General features: G+C 38.3%; 1 protein-coding gene across 1 annotated transcript; it reads left to right on the top strand.

The window, feature by feature from the left end:
- The first annotated feature begins 9070 nt into the window (after positions 1-9070).
- LOC122003943 lies at positions 9071-9625 on the top strand. The gene has a single exon (XM_042558905.1). The coding sequence runs from the start codon at positions 9086-9088 to the stop codon at positions 9521-9523; it is 438 nt and encodes a 145-aa protein (XP_042414839.1). The 5' UTR covers positions 9071-9085; the 3' UTR covers positions 9524-9625.
- The last annotated feature ends 6334 nt before the right edge of the window (positions 9626-15959 follow it).

The following is a 15959-nucleotide window of genomic DNA, read 5'->3' as shown; positions in this document are numbered from 1 at the left end:
GCACACATGCGCCACGAATTATCTTTCTTTGATACGAGTAGGGCAGGAATTACACAAGGGCTCATACTATTGTGAATATAGCTTCATCTCAATAGCTCCATGATCCTGTCTAAAAGCTGGAGGTGGAGCGCTGGGTAGGTGGCTACTATGCTGACTGGATGAAGACCTTTGGATTGAATCGAAGACTCTTGGTTGGTGCATTAAGCTCCTTGCACACACTCAAACAAGCCAACAGAACGTCAACGCCCAAAATCAGGGAAGGGGTCCCTGACGAAAATCCTTCGACGCTCAAATCAGTATATTGCCTGAGTGGAAAGTAGAATAGTAGGAATGAATATCAGGATGCACGCAGTATAATGTATCAAGTGTGCGTACCTTGCCATCACAGAGGACCCCTTATTTATATATCACCTCTATAACCTCCACAATCATGAGATGATAGAAAATGTTGAGTGCTAGAAGTTATTGAGCAACAGAGTATATATATTTTGGAAGGAATATAGTCTCAGTCCGAGGAATCTTCCGTTATACCTGTGCACCCTTTTTGTTATTGACGTTATCAATGAGACGATTAAAGGAATATGCTGTTATAATAGGTCGGCTGAGAGAAAGCACAAAGGAATATTCTCTGACAAATGGTTATTATTTTTCGACCGATTGTTAGGATTCTCTTACTAGTTTGCTCCCTAGATATATCTTGTCCGGGGGTTAGTTTAATCGAGTGTCCATTGTGGCGAAGAATGAATGGAACCTTGATTCTGGTGCTCTGAGTAAAATCCTGCCCTGTCTTTATGGTTGCTCGACTGCATGTTATAACTCTAGAGGTCTGAGTGAAATCCTGTCCTATCTTTATGGTCACTTGATTATCTGTTGTAACTTTGGAGATCTGAGTGAAATACCGTCCTGTATTTATGGTCGCTCGACTGTATGTTGTGACTCTAGAGATATGAGTAAACCTATAGAAACAAGTCTCTCAGGATAAGGTGGTTCTATGATAGTCCGACTATATACTTGGGTCGAGTGCTTCTAGAGGATGAAGAGTTGATCTCCAAGAGGCCCGGTCGACCTCTTGGTCAGGCGTCTATATGACCGGAGGCTAATTCTTGATTACCGAGGTTCTAGCTATCTAAATCCGATCGAGTTTCTGAAAGTTACCCAACCTGTTTTGTGGGGATAGGGTACCGAGGCCTATAGTTGATCATCCCTTTAACTCGGTCGACCAGACATAAGAGGGTGGGAGAATGAACAGGAAGGCCCGCATATTTGTTTGATCGTATATGCGAGTGTACCCCAAATGAAAGGTTGGATGGCTAAGGCTCAGCCAAGTACTTCTGCAGCCATCCTTTAGACCGAGCAGGTCATGAATAGTGAGCGACCGGCTACACGAAGTGTTATAGTACCTCTATCCTTTACGCACGATTAACCTTGAGATTGACTGCACCTGAATCAAGGTACCTAATTAGTATTGGGCTAGAGGATAGACTCTTTTCAAGAGTGACCTTTTGATTATCACCTCTCCTTAACTTGGACCTTCCATGTCGGCTTGGGATCCACTTTTAACACCCCATATCACTCCATAATTTGTCATTGTAGTTATTTAGCATCCGAGACTAAGACAGTATGTTAGTCGGTTAGGCAATCTTGACCCCGACACAAGGTCAATTTGGTGTTGAATGTTTCTCATAGGAGGAAGTCTTGGAGGAAGGTTTTCGCCCATCAAGTCAGCAAAGTCGGATAGAAGTTGCCGCACTTCAGCGGGTAGATATGATTCTATGTCTATTACATTGCTTTCGCAAGGAAGCAAAGCATATACCACATTTTCATGTTTCATCTCGTTCAAAAATCTGAACATAAAAAGTAGTATAGAGTTATTGGTTACCAAATTTAAAGGGGTTCATTCTCGTTGAGAAGCCAATATGATGTTCCTCCCTTTGGTGTTGAGGGTGTAGGTGTTCTTACATCCATCGTGGATGACGCTATGATCATATTGCTAAGTTCGTCCCAATAGTATGTAACATGCATCCATTGACACAATATCAACCATGCTAGGTCATAATACTTGCTGCCAATAGAAAAAGATAAAAAAACAACATTTATCCACAATTACCTCTCTTCCTTTACTAAGTCATGACAACTTGTAGGGTTTTAAATAACTATCTATCTTCAACTGTAGCTTTTGAACAGTTTCTTCGAATACAATGTTTTCACAACTTTTACTATCAATGATCATCTTGCAAACTTTGTCTACAACTGTGCAAGTTGTGTGAAAAATATTGGTTCTCAGCAATCATCTTCCAATTCTTCCTTGGGGACCAGTAGACGCTTGCGTACAACGAAAGTCTCATGACCATCGCCATAAAGAACCTCGTCATTGATATTATCATCATAAATTAGCTCATCAATCTGTTCGGGTTCATCCTCCATGTCTTCTTCAACTAGTAGGGTTTTTTTTTTAATTTAGGAATCCTTTACAATCTGAAGCTCTATGCCCCTGTTCACCACATCGAAAGCACTTGATAGTGTAGGATCGAACGAGTGCAATAGAGGGGGGGGGGTGAATATCGCACTTTTAAAAACTTTTCTTTTTCTTGTTTAAAACAAAGTCGGGCAGCGGAAAAGTAGAGAACAGGTTCGGTTACTTGGTTCGGAGTCTAGGTCAACTTCTACTCCAAGTCCTGCGATCCTTGATCACACAAATGGGCAAATCACTAAAACTCTTCTTTCTAAAAACCTCAGAAAGAAGCAGTACGTACAAGAAAATGAGTAAGATAATAACAACCTACTATCTTACTTGAGTTAAGTACAATGCAAGCGATAAATTAAAAGTATACCAACAGTATGTTAAATTTGAAGCTCGATCGGCACTTGAATGATGTAGTTGCTTGCGAGTTGTAGTAGTAGTAACACGAGCAGCTTTTGCAGAGATGATCTTCGAATTAAATAGAAATCCATTTTTCAGTCTCAGACCTTGAGCTCTCTTTTATAAAAATCATCGATGTTCAATCAACTGATCCCCAGGTTCGGTCGATTGAACCAGCTCCCTTCCATTTTCACTGAGATCTGATGCTGATTCGATCTTCGGCATTTACTGTCATTGAAGTGTTAAGTGGTCCGATCACCTTTTTTGTTCGACCGAACAGAGAGTTTCCCTGTTCACCGAGATTCTCACTTAATGCTGCACTGATGAGGTATTATTCGGTCGACCGATCTGCTAGTTCAGTCGACCGATTAGCTTAGCTTCCTTCTCTACTTATGACCGAATTGATCTGTGTCATATCATCAGTGTTCGATCGACCGAACTAAAGGATTGGTCGGTCGATCAAGCTCTAATCGGATTTGCTCTGGTTTGGTCTGAACTTGTGTATGTTCTGAGTTAGTCTGGTTCGATCGACCGATCCTCCTGTTCGATCGATCGATCAAGCCGAACATGCAAAATAATGTTAGATAATAATCCTATAAAACAGATATTAGTACAGTAATAATAAATGCATGAGTAATAATAATAATAAACAGTTTAAATATCTTGATTTCAACTTGGAAACATTCTCGATTTCTTCAGTTGGATTAGTGACCTTAGCTTGTTCCTTTCAGGAATACGACCTCACTGTCTCTCCTCTAGTTGCTTACCTCAACTTACCTATCAAACATTGGTCCTCCAAGCTTGTTTGGACTTTCTATGCTCAGTGTCTGATCACCTGATTCACTAAGGCCTTTCTTGCAATACTACATTAGCCAGCAGAAATAATAGTAATACAGAATACTATGGTAAAACTAAACTTAGAATCACCAAGATCCACTGGTCCGGTCGAACGCGGTCGGCCGGAAACCATCCGATCAACCTTGCTTGGAGTTCACTCCTTTAAGACTTCTCGTTACTTAAGATTATCTCCCCCTAGGATTTTCTCGATCTGACTTTACTCACCAGAACCTAAGGTTACCACCCCCTAGGATTTTCTTCACCTGGCTTCATTCACTAAGACTCAGTATTCGGCTACCCAGGGATCAGGTCCTTCAGACCTATCCACCTGGCTTCCATGATCTACCGAGATTTTCCTTCCCTAACCTACAACTATGAGTTAATATTCAGCTACCCAGGGATCATGTCCTCCAGACCTATCCATCTGACTTCCACGATCTACCAAGATTTCCCTTACGTAGCCTACAACTAGGACTTTCCATGCCTAACCGCAGTTAGGACTAGTCACTTGGTTGACTTCTCACCCTTGCCTAGTCATGACTAGGACTTCCCATGATCAAGCTCTATTAAACATATTTGTCAGGCATTAAAACCTTGAAGGTCGATTGCACCAACAGATAGAAGTCTTAGGGTTACCTTGTGGTTGCTGTTGGGAAGGGCGTATCTCCTGAGGGTGAACAACTCGATTGTTTTGATCACTTCTATTTGTTGGTCTTCTATTTAACTATTTTTCAACGGTCAAGACTTGCTGATAAACCTCTAAAATAGTCCAGAGTGACTTGAGCCTCAAGGAATCTTATAAGAGTTGTCATAATCCCCTCAAATATTGCATTACCGTCTGCACCTCGGTCTCGAATAGATCGTTCCAAGCAATAAGTTGATAAAATTCCTCCGTATAGTCGTTGACGGTTCTAACCCCTTGTCTCAACGTATGGAATTGTTGAAACAACATTTACGTGTATCCAAAGGGAAGAAAGTGGGTTGCCATCAGTTTTTTTTAATCGTTCCCAATTGTTAATTTTGGATTTACCTTATCTCTCTCATAATCGCCGAAGTTACTCCCACCATGCTAAGGCTTGACTTTTGAACTTGATAACGACCAATTTTACTTTGACATGTTCAGGTACTTCCCTGTACTCGAAATTCCTCTCTACTTCGTTAATCAAATCAATGAAGCCTCCCGCTCAAAATGTGCCAAAAAAATTAGGAATGTCAACCTAGAAACCAAAGTCCCCATATCGTTCCTCTGGAGCACGGTGTTCCTAGTACGTAGTACGATGGCAATATGAATTCTCAAAAATAGACTTAGAATTACGATCATAGATCTTACGATTTTCAAAATCCCGTGCTGTAAGACGTTGGGTTAACCATGCAACTTGCTTCTGCAAATCCTCAATCATCAATACATCCTGGATGTTATGACCACAGTGTTGAGCTTCCTCATTTGGAACCTGCCTATTGCGACCACGACCACGTCCACGAGAACCCTCCATTGGATCTTACTGAGTTGTGATACCAACTAACGTTGGGCAGAATATAGATTATTCTTGGGCATGAAGATTAATATGAAAATAAGAGAGAATAATAAAATAATTAAGAAGTAACTCAAGCTATGTTTAAAAATCTTCTCGAGAAAATAAGAGTGGAAATAGAAGAAAAAAGAGATGTAGCCGTAACGTGACTTAAGTGAAGCAAATTGGCTCAATATCCAAAAAATTTGTCTTAAACATCATCTAAGCATTGGTCTATATAACTCTTAAAACCCTAAAAAAAAATCTAAACAGAAAAATTAACCAACTAGATTTATTTCATTTAGGATAAATTAATCAACAATACTTAGTTCCTTAAGATTTAGAAAAAAAATTAAATATAATTAAGAAAAAGGTAAACTAAATTTAATAAATGGATAACGAATTAAAACAACTTAAAAGATACACTTTGGATCCCCTCCTAATCAGACCCCTCCCTGACCTATTTATTGATGATTTTCTTTCTCCCTTTGCTGATATTTACAAGCGATTCTCAAAATTCTTCGGCCAAAGTCTTGCTCTCAATTAACTTCAATGTTAATTCATCGGTGATCCATGGCTCATTGTTTCCGGACAAGATCACCGGTATTCATAGAACTCATGATAATAAATATTAGGCGAGGCACTTTATCCATACTTGTGTACATAAATTGAAATCTAGTGAAGTCTGAGTTGAAATGTTTTAATTACTGGGTTAGTTTTTATATTTCAATACGTGAATCTCCTGCTCAAAGCTGCCTTGTGGGGAATTTGATTTCCACCTCCTTTTCATCATTATAAGCATAATCTTTAAATATTTTTGACTTGTGGAAGAAAATAGAAACGCATTTACGATAAACGTATATCGCTAGCGAATATATATATATATATTTAATTTAGAGTTGGTAAAAAAACAAAATGGATAAAGATTATTTGGGGTGGTGGCTGCATGCTGTTGCAAATTTACTTCAACGCCTTGGTCTGAAAATCCCCGAATCAATGAAACATCTTTCCTAGTGAAGCTAATCTTCTTATTATGAAAGATGAAGTATCTGGCTTGCACGTCCCAATTGTCAAACATATTTTGAATAAGGCTTCGAATATTTACAATTTCAGGCATGACTACTACCCAAGTAAATGGGGATTCATTGATCATCTCCAACTGCCGGTCATTTATGTGTAGTGATGATATAAACCCCTTGAAGTGAGGGTAGTTACTTTTCCAATGCACTTTCTTGCGATATGCATAGGACGTAGCAGTTCTTTGGCTCGCCATTTATTTCTGTATACCTGATACATTAGATTGTTATTTTTATACCATAATTAGATACATTACAATGTCTATTCTTTGTCTTAGGTAGTACAACGTGATTAGTATATTATACAACATAGGTACTGATCACGTTGTAGCAGTTCGGGTCAAGTAGCTGCTACAATAATGAGAAGCCAATCGTGGTGTAGGGTTTAACCACAACGTATCAATCAATAGGGTTTACCTAGATTATAGCAGTTCAACTACAGTAGCTGCGACAGAAAAGATAAACATGTCTTTTAAACCCTTGATTCGCTCAAAGTAAAACCCTCAATCATTAACGAACTAAAGACATTAAACCCAATTGTAGCAGCTAATGATGGTTCAAAACCCTAAAGATTCAACCTATCAATGGAGGCGAAGCTTTGTATGAGAAACCCTACCACAGTACTTACGATGAAGGCGTAGCTTTAGATGAGAAACAAATCGTCACAGTGAGGTTGATTGAGGAAGACTCCATGGGACACCGATCAACTATTAATGAAATTCCTTTGAAATATTTGTCACACGGTGAGTAATAGGGGTTAAAACTTTATTCGATGAGGGTAAAAATGTAATTGGACACTATATATATTTGCACAGTATTTGTAAAAAGGGTAATTGGTAAGAAAATGTTATTTGGACTGTTAGTTGCTATAACGGTAGCAGTTTTTGACGAGTACCTGCTTCACCGTGCTGCATTTGTTTCGACAACGAAATGTAAGAAACCTCATTTACTTGATCTATCTAAAAAACTACAATTGCTATGATCAATTATTGGTTAAAAATGCAGAGTCTACATCTTGGTGAAGCGTCAACGAAGAAAGAGATGTTATGTCGTTGTAGCATATATCCTCCCGAGTTAGCTGCCACAAGTTGTGGCAGCTACATAGGGATATAGCTGCTACATGATGTAGTAGTTATGAGTCGAAGTAGCTGCTACAAGGTGTAGTAGTTATTAGTCGAAATAACTACTACAACACGTCGCAGCAAACCAAAGCAAAGGCGCTGCAGCAGCGAAAAAAATTTATAATCATTATTTAAGAAAGTTTAAATATGGACATGACAATTAAATATTTTTAGGGTTAATCTTTTTACAGAAATACGACTTCTAAAAAAATGACTAAATGAGTTAGCTGGCCCAAGTTGTGGCAGCTACATGGGGAGTTAGCTACTCCAAGGTGTAGCAATTATGAGTCGAAGTAGCTGCTACAAAGTGTAGCTGTTATATAGTCGAAGTAGCCATTCGCAAAGTGTAGCATGGTAGCAAAACAAAGCAAAGCAAAGGCGCTGCAGCAACGGAAATAATTTAAAATTATTTTTTTAGCATGTTGATACACTGCTACAAAAATATGGCTACTAGGTTAATTTCTACTAGAAAAATGACTTACTAAGATAGTTGCTGCAAGGTGTAGCAGTTATGGGTCGAAGTAGTCATTCGCAAGGTGTAGCAGGAAAGCAAAGCAAAGGCGCTGAAGCAGCGGAAAGACTGAGCAAAAATGATTTTTGAATCAAGTTGATATACACAATATGAAAACTATGGCTACTGGGTTAATCTCTGCTAGAAAATAGGGCTACTAGAAACACGACTTACCAAGTTAGTTGCTACAAGGTGTCGCAGCTACACGGAGAGTTAAATGCTACACGTTGTAGCAGCTACCTCTCCATGTAGCTGCTACACCTTGTTGCAGCAAAGGAAGGTCCAAAGTAGAGTAGGCGGTTGTTGCAACCGTCGGCCTTCCACGTCGTAGCATAATTCCTTCTGACCTTCTACAACGACCAATCCAAGATGAGCTGCTACAAGAATGGTTTCCTGCGAAGTAGTTGATGTAACGTTTAGAAGCGAAGCAAAGGCGCAGTGCATGTTTATACAATTATTTTAGCTATTATGATAGACCAATTTTTCTAGGTTATAGCAGTGTGGATTAACAAATTAAAATGGAGTGAGGTGGTAGGATCTCACAGCAGCTGTGCGATTGAAGACGTCGGAGAAACCTTCTCGCTGGGAGCGCGAGGGACGAGGGACGAGTTTCGACGGAGGACGTTGAAGGAGCGAGCAAGCGAGGAGGAGAGCGAGCGGCGAGGGAGATTTTAATATTAAACTTTCCCGGCGGGAGCGCGAGGTCGGTCGGACGGACGTCGGAGATGGAGGGAGCGAGGGAGAGAGAGCGAGTAGCGAGGGAGACGGTGGGAGCGATGGGGAGAGAGAGAGCGGGGAGGGAGATTTTAATTTGAGTAATTTCTGCCGTTGAAGTTTTGACCAAAGGTCCGAAGGGGAGAGAGAATAAAATGAATATTTTATTTGTAGGGAAATTGAGCTGGCAACGTCATGTCTGCGCGTCGTTCACGGTCACGCACAAAGCGTCGCCCAGCATATCAAATCTATCTATCTATATATATATATATAATTTGGAGTTGATAAAAAACAAAATGGATAAAGATTTTTCTTTAGGAAAATAAAAATTAATAGTTTTGGGCTCATTGATTGTGCTATCTGAGTTTGTTTTATCCACCAGCGCTTGCTCCCATTGTTTAGGCTTCAAACTCCGGCTCCTTCAAGTTGCTTCATGAAACCACTGGTTCCGGCCCATGGAAAAGCAAAACAGCCCCCTGTTTCTCGGAGTGGAATGCCAAAACCAAGTGCTTCGCCTTTTTCTTCCATCCTACAAATTCCGTCGCCCTGCCTGCTTCCAACCTGACAACGAAACCACTCCACTAGTTTTCACTACTCGAAGGCAAAGCAGAGAGCTACGAGAGCTTAGAGCCATGGCAACAGTGAAGAAAGCGTCGGTGTTGGTGGCCGCCTGCGTGGGCGCAGTGGAGGCGCTCAAGGATCAAGCAGGGCTTTGCAGGTGGAACTACACTATGAGGTCGCTGCAGCAGCACGCCAAGGGCAACGTGAGGTCGCTGTCTCAGGCCGTGAGGATGCATTCCTCCATGTGCGATGGGAGGAGCAGCGAGGAGGCCAAGCGGTCGGAGGAGTCGCTGAGGAAGGTGATGTACCTCAGCTGCTGGGGACCCAATTAGAGAGCTTGCAGATCGATTAATAAAGAGAGAAATTAAAGAGTTTGGCAACTGTACAATTTGTTCTTTGTTTTGCAAGAATAATAGATGGACAAATATTACGTACTTGACACTTGACAGAGGGAGGAGTGATCTATAAGGATAAATAAAAGAAAGGATGGATTCTAAAAGTATTTAATCGATGAGGTTTTTCCATGGAACTAAAATTTCTACGTGATCGCCCGGGGCAATTGTAGACTATATAATTTGAATATCGTGTATCAATTAAAAAAAAATTCAACATGATCAAATTGGAATAGTTGAGCATTCACTTGCTCTTTTAGGCCCAATAAGGGCCCAAGCTCGGAATGGCAGGCATAAATGGAGACATCAATTTTGTTCTATTGTTACGACGCTTTTCATCTTATTTTATTCATGTATTGTTGATTCTCAACGTCAAAACTTTTATAAATTGTTATGTATTCATATTATTCTCATATTTTACTGAACCAGGTATTGACTTTTATTGATATTTAAATAACACTTCACACTTTCATATTTATCAAATCGTGTATTTTTTTTTTCTAAAATGCTCCTCTCCTTATGTACAACACTTATATCTAACACAGAGGCCAGAGCCAACTAAATGTATTTTAAATTTTAAAAATTGTCTACAATATTATTCTCTCCTTAAAAAGATAAAAAATATATATATAATTAAAATTTAGGAGTATATTAATTTTGCTGTGGATTGATTATGATGTGGATAATGTATGAATTTTGTTCAAAATTCATTAACTATGGTACAATGATCAGATTTTAAAATTTTAGGTATAGTCAAATTAAATTTGAAGAGTCTCAAACATATATTTTGATATTATTATTGAATGAATATGATAAACTTAAGTTTAATAATAAATCATATTAAAATTATATTAATTAAGTTATCTAAATTTCATAGACTCACTGTATATTATTTTGATTGTGAAATTAAAATTTGAGAGTACTAGGAGGCTCCTACCGATATATTATTTCTAGTATAATATTTCTATTGAAGATGATCAGTTCAGTCTTATTGAAATTTTCTATCCGCTATTATGATAAAAAAGTGTAAATGAACCATGGGTGAGATTCAAATTCACATTACTTAAGGAATCATTTCATTGTTTACCACCATAGTCCCGAGACCATGAACCTTATATTCTTGAGACCTGCCCTCAAATCTTGATTCCACCCCGTAGTCAATCCATTATGAGATTTTAAATTATCCTTTTTTTTATCTTTTTTAAAAATAGACACTACAACAAAAATGACTTTTCGTAACGCGTCATCAACAACATGCATTAAAAGTACGTTGCAAATACTACTTTCTACGGCGTGCACACATATGTGCACTGTTAATATTATTGCACCTGACAAAAACAATGGCGTGTTGTAGATACTACTTTCTATGGGAGAAAATTATGATTTTGGTCCTGTAACTTGCGTTTTTTCCAATTTTCGTCCTGTTAAAAGTTCATTTACACTTTTAGTCCCGTAACTTGTAATATTTTTCAATTTTAATCTTTTTTTAAAATTAAAATTTTAAACCGGTAATCACTTAGTTGACAATCATTAATTGCTTACATGGAAAAAAATACTGAGAAAAATAAAACGGCGCTTCTCCCTAACTAGTCAGCATTTCACATGAAAAAGAATGTCGAACTTAAACCTATGCTGATCCTCCTCCTTAGGGCTGTAAACAAGCCGAGTTGAGCCAAGATTTGGGATGTTCAAGCTTATTTGATAAGATAACCAAGCCGAGTCAAACTTAAAATGAACCAAGCTTTTGAAATGAGTGTTCAAATTTGGCTTGGTTTATTTTTTATGAGTTTGAGCTTGTTTGAAGCTTCGTTTGAGCTTGGTTCATTTAGATGTTATCAAGCTCTCAATTCAAGCTTGGTTAGAGCTTGGTTCGAGCTTGGCTTGTGCTTGGTTCGAGCTTGGTTCGTTTAGATGTTATCAAGCTCTCAATTCAAACTTGTTTGATTGTTTGAAACATTTTAGTTGTTTGATTAATTATTGAGCTTGATAATTTAAATTTATTTATTTTATTATTTATTTAGCATATTGAAAAGAGTTTTATTAATGAATATGGTTCGTGAACATTGTTCATGAACATTGTTCACGAACGTTGTTCACGAACATTGTTCACGAACTTGTTTATTTAATTAATCTTATGTATATTGAACGAACATAAACAAGCTTTTACCAAGTCGAACACCAAGCTTGTTCATGAACGTTTGGTTCATTTACAACCCTACTCCTCCTATGCCGATCTCCATTCTCCCTTCTCCTCCTCTCAATTGCCCCCCCCCCCTCCCCCTCAGACACCACCTCCCCACCGACCCTCGCAGGATCCTTCTTCCTTCTCCTCCTAACAGAAGGCCCTTTTCTTCCACTGGCCCCGTCGATGTCCCGACCTTCCGCCACCTCCCCACCGATGCTCGCAGGCTCCACTCCACCGCCAACTTCGATTGCTGCAGGGTCGGCTTCCGTGCGACCTGGCAGTGGTGTTCACAGTAGGATCGATGTGTTCGATCTCCCTTTCCCTCGACGGTATCTCCTCTCCTTTTCTGCCTGTGATAATTTTTCTTGTTTATTTTATGGATGATTTTCCATCCACCAATTAAAATGAAGGTAAAATTTGAGTAATTAGGCTCAAACATCACCCACTTCTACAAACCTAGTAGTTGTGTCAAATAGAATTGTTAACTTGCTTGATTGGTTGGAAACCTCTATTTACATATGGATCGGGACTTTTGGCAAAAAAAAATAAATATATGAGAAGGACAATTATTTTACTATGTCTAATCTGATGGAAGCTTGAGCTTAGTGTAATTTTTTTTCTCTTCTGTGTATTTTTATTTATTTAGAATGGTGTAGTGTACTAACTTTCTTTCCATATGCACCTAATGAAGATCAAATGCACGAGGACTTGAGTGAAGAAAGTGACTATGCAGTGGAAGAGAATATTAGTTTAGAGAATGAAAATGGAAGCGTTGAAAGCACAAATGATGATGATAATGATCAGTACAATGCTAATGTGAATTTTAATAGTGAGTGGTGCAAGAAAAATAATTGCTCGGAAGGTGCCCTAAAAATATACATGGCCAAGGATTCAGCTAGGGATGTAAATGAACCAAATGGTTCGCGAGTTATTCGGAGCTCGGTTCGATAAAAAGCTCGTTCAAGTTCGTTCGTTTATCTTATCGAGCCGAGCTCGAGCTTGATTTCGAGCTCGACAGTTTTATCGAGCCGAGCTCGAGCTTAAGGATATTCGGCTCATGAACTTGCGAACATGTTCGTTTGTAGGCTCACGAGCCAAAAAACGAGCCTTAAATCGAGCCAAAAAATGAACCTTAAAACGAGCTTTAAAACAAGCCAAAAAAATAAGCTCTAAAATGAGCCCGAACTCGCTTAACTAATTAAGCTCGTTAACTATGATAATCGAGCTAATAAGGAACTAAGCTCGAACTGTTTGCGAGCTTGATAATTCCAAATCGAGCTGAGCTCAATCCTTGTAATAAAAGTTTGATTCGAGCTCGAGCAGAGCTCGAGCCCGAATATAACTTAAACGAGCCGAGCTCGAGCCTAATATTGTTCGGCTCGGTTCGGCTTGTTTACATCCCTAGATTCAACTGAGGAGCATTTAATTGATAGTGAGGATGAATATAGGAAAAGTGAAGATGGATTGAATATAGAAAATGATGCAAATGAGCTATTTCCTTCTTTTAATTGTGTACAACAATATGATCCAAATTTTGAGTTGGGAATGATGTTTAGCAACAAGAAGGAATTGAGAGATGTAATACACTCACATGCTATAAAAATAGAAGAAGTGTTAGCATTACCAAAAATGGCAAGATCAAAGTATATGCTAAGTGTGCTGCTGAGGAGTGTAAGTGGAAGCTTCATGCATTGAAGCTTAGTGGAGAATACACTTTTCAAATCAGGAAGTATGTACCTGAACACACATGTGTGATGAATTTGTATGTGAAAAATCTGAAATCAACTTGGTTGTCTAAAAAGTATATGAGTAAGATCAAATCATACCCGAAAAGAAATATGAAAGGCTTTAGAACTGATGTTATGGAAGACGTTAGATGCATCGTTTCAAAGTCTCAAATTTATAGGGCAAAAGCAAAAGCAAAAGCAAAAGCAAAAGCAACTCAATTAGTTGAAGGACAAACTTATGAGCAGTATGCACTGATTTGGGATTTCGCAAATGAGGTGAAGAGATCGAACCCTGGGAGCACTGTTGTGATTGGCACTAATGATGCGACCGACGAAAATAGGTTTGACAGGCTTCATATGTGTTTGTATATATTGAAAGTTGGATTTTTGTTAGGATGTAGGCATTTTATTGGGGTCAATGGGTCTCATTTGAAGGGACCACATGGTGGGGTGTTACTATCAACTGTAGGAATTGATCTAAATAATAGTAACTTCCCAATTGCTATTGCCATTGTGAATAATGAGTCATGTGAGACATGGGGCTGGTTTTTGAGTTTGTTGAAATTAGATTTGAATATTGAAAAGGATTATGAATGGGCATTCATGTCTGACAAGCAAAAAGGGTTGATCCAAGTATTCAATGAAGTATTTCCAAAGGCTAACCATAGGTTTTGTCTTAGGCACTTGCATGGGAATTTTAAAACGACTTGGTTTAGAGGTGAAGCATTTAAAAATGCATTGTGGAAATGTGGCACAACTACAACAGTGAATGAATTCATGGAAAAAATGACAGAAATGAGGGATATTGATTCAAGCGCTACTGATTGGTTCAATGACAAGCCTCCAATGCATTGGAGTAGATCACACTTCACAACCAACTCTATATGTGCCTTTTTATTGAATAATTGTTGTGAATCTTTTAACAACAGTATTTTGGATGCAAGGGAGAAGGTCATATTGTCAATGCTTGAATGGCTTGTTGAATACTTCATGACGAGAATGCAAGTTAACAAGGATAGGGCCGAAGAAAAGTGGGAAGTATTGTTTTGTCCTTGAATAAGAAAACTAATCAAGAAGAATTTGACAAAGACTGGGGATTGCATGCCAATTAAAGCAGATAACTTTTATTACTAAGTTTCATGCTATGATGGCAGTAAGTACAGTGTAGACCTAAAAGAATGGGCATGTGGTTGTAGGAAATGAGATTTGAGTGGAATTCCATGCAACCATGCTTTATCTGCTATTTTAGCTCAATGATTGGATTATTTCGATTACGTGCATAAATGCTATAGTTTAGCCACATACAAACAAGTCTATTCTCCTATAGTGATGCCACTAAATGGTAGGAGTGAATGGAAACCAACAGGAGTTATTCTAGTACTTCCACTAAACTTTGGGAGACATGTGGGAAGGCCCAAATGAGCAAGAAGAATGGAAAGAGACAAAGCTGAAATAATAAAGACAAAATGAAAAAGCAAAATAAAGACAGTAAAAAATGATCACGAAATGAGGAGGCAGCAACGAATAGTGACATGTAGCATTTGTGGTGTCAAGGTCCACAATAAAAAAAGGTTGTACTCAATCTAAACCAATAAGGCTAGCGAAATCTAAATAAATCGAACAGTCACAAGAACATCCTTTAAGTCAGTTGATTGAAAAGCTTATAAGTCAACCACCATCAAAGTTACAGGTATGTGTTTCTATAGTAACTTTTCTATTATTATTTTCCTATAGTAATTTTTCTTAGTAATGTTGTTTCAGGTGAGGAGGAATGCGAGGTTTGATGTCAATACCGTTGGAGAAAATGTTTTAAAGAAATCAAATATCTATCATGACAATAGTAGTTTAAGCTAATGTTTTATTTTGTGTTTAGTAGTGTATTTTCCTATAGAAATATTTTATCTAAAAAAATCACTTGTCACAGGGGAAAGACAACAATATGTCTCAACCAATGGCTCAACAAACTACACCAATGCCCCCATCGAGGTCTACAACTCCCTTATCTATGTATGAGCAGTTTAAACATTGTCAAATTCCCTCAAATATGGCCAATGTAAGGGTACCTACACCATTTTTTAGAAGAACCTACATACAAAGTGTTGAACCATGCAAGTCAATTGTACAAGAAGGAGGGAAGAAATTCATGATAATGTCCAGCATAAATACTTTGGTATCTAAAAATGAATGTGGATTGGGAGCTAAAAAGAAGAAAAGAAAGGATCCTCATAAGCGAAGGCGAATGAAGTGTGAACTTTTTGGTTGCCTTTTGGCAAAATTTTGTTTAGTACATGAATTATGAAATATTGTTTCAGTTATAGTTATTTTGTTTAGTACATGAATTATGGTTTCTCTCTTATATTTTTCAATGATATGATTTGTGTGTTTCTATTTGTTTCATCCCTTCTATATCTATGTGATTTTTGTGTATATGTTTGTTTCATCCCTTTTTAACTACTATTTGTTT

The sequence above is a fragment of the Zingiber officinale genome, chromosome 7B, assembly GCF_018446385.1.
Source record: "Zingiber officinale cultivar Zhangliang chromosome 7B, Zo_v1.1, whole genome shotgun sequence".
NCBI classification, from domain to species: Eukaryota; Viridiplantae; Streptophyta; class Magnoliopsida; order Zingiberales; family Zingiberaceae; genus Zingiber; species Zingiber officinale.
Note: the sequence above shows the minus strand (reverse complement) of the source record. Positions and strands in the feature narration are given on the sequence as shown.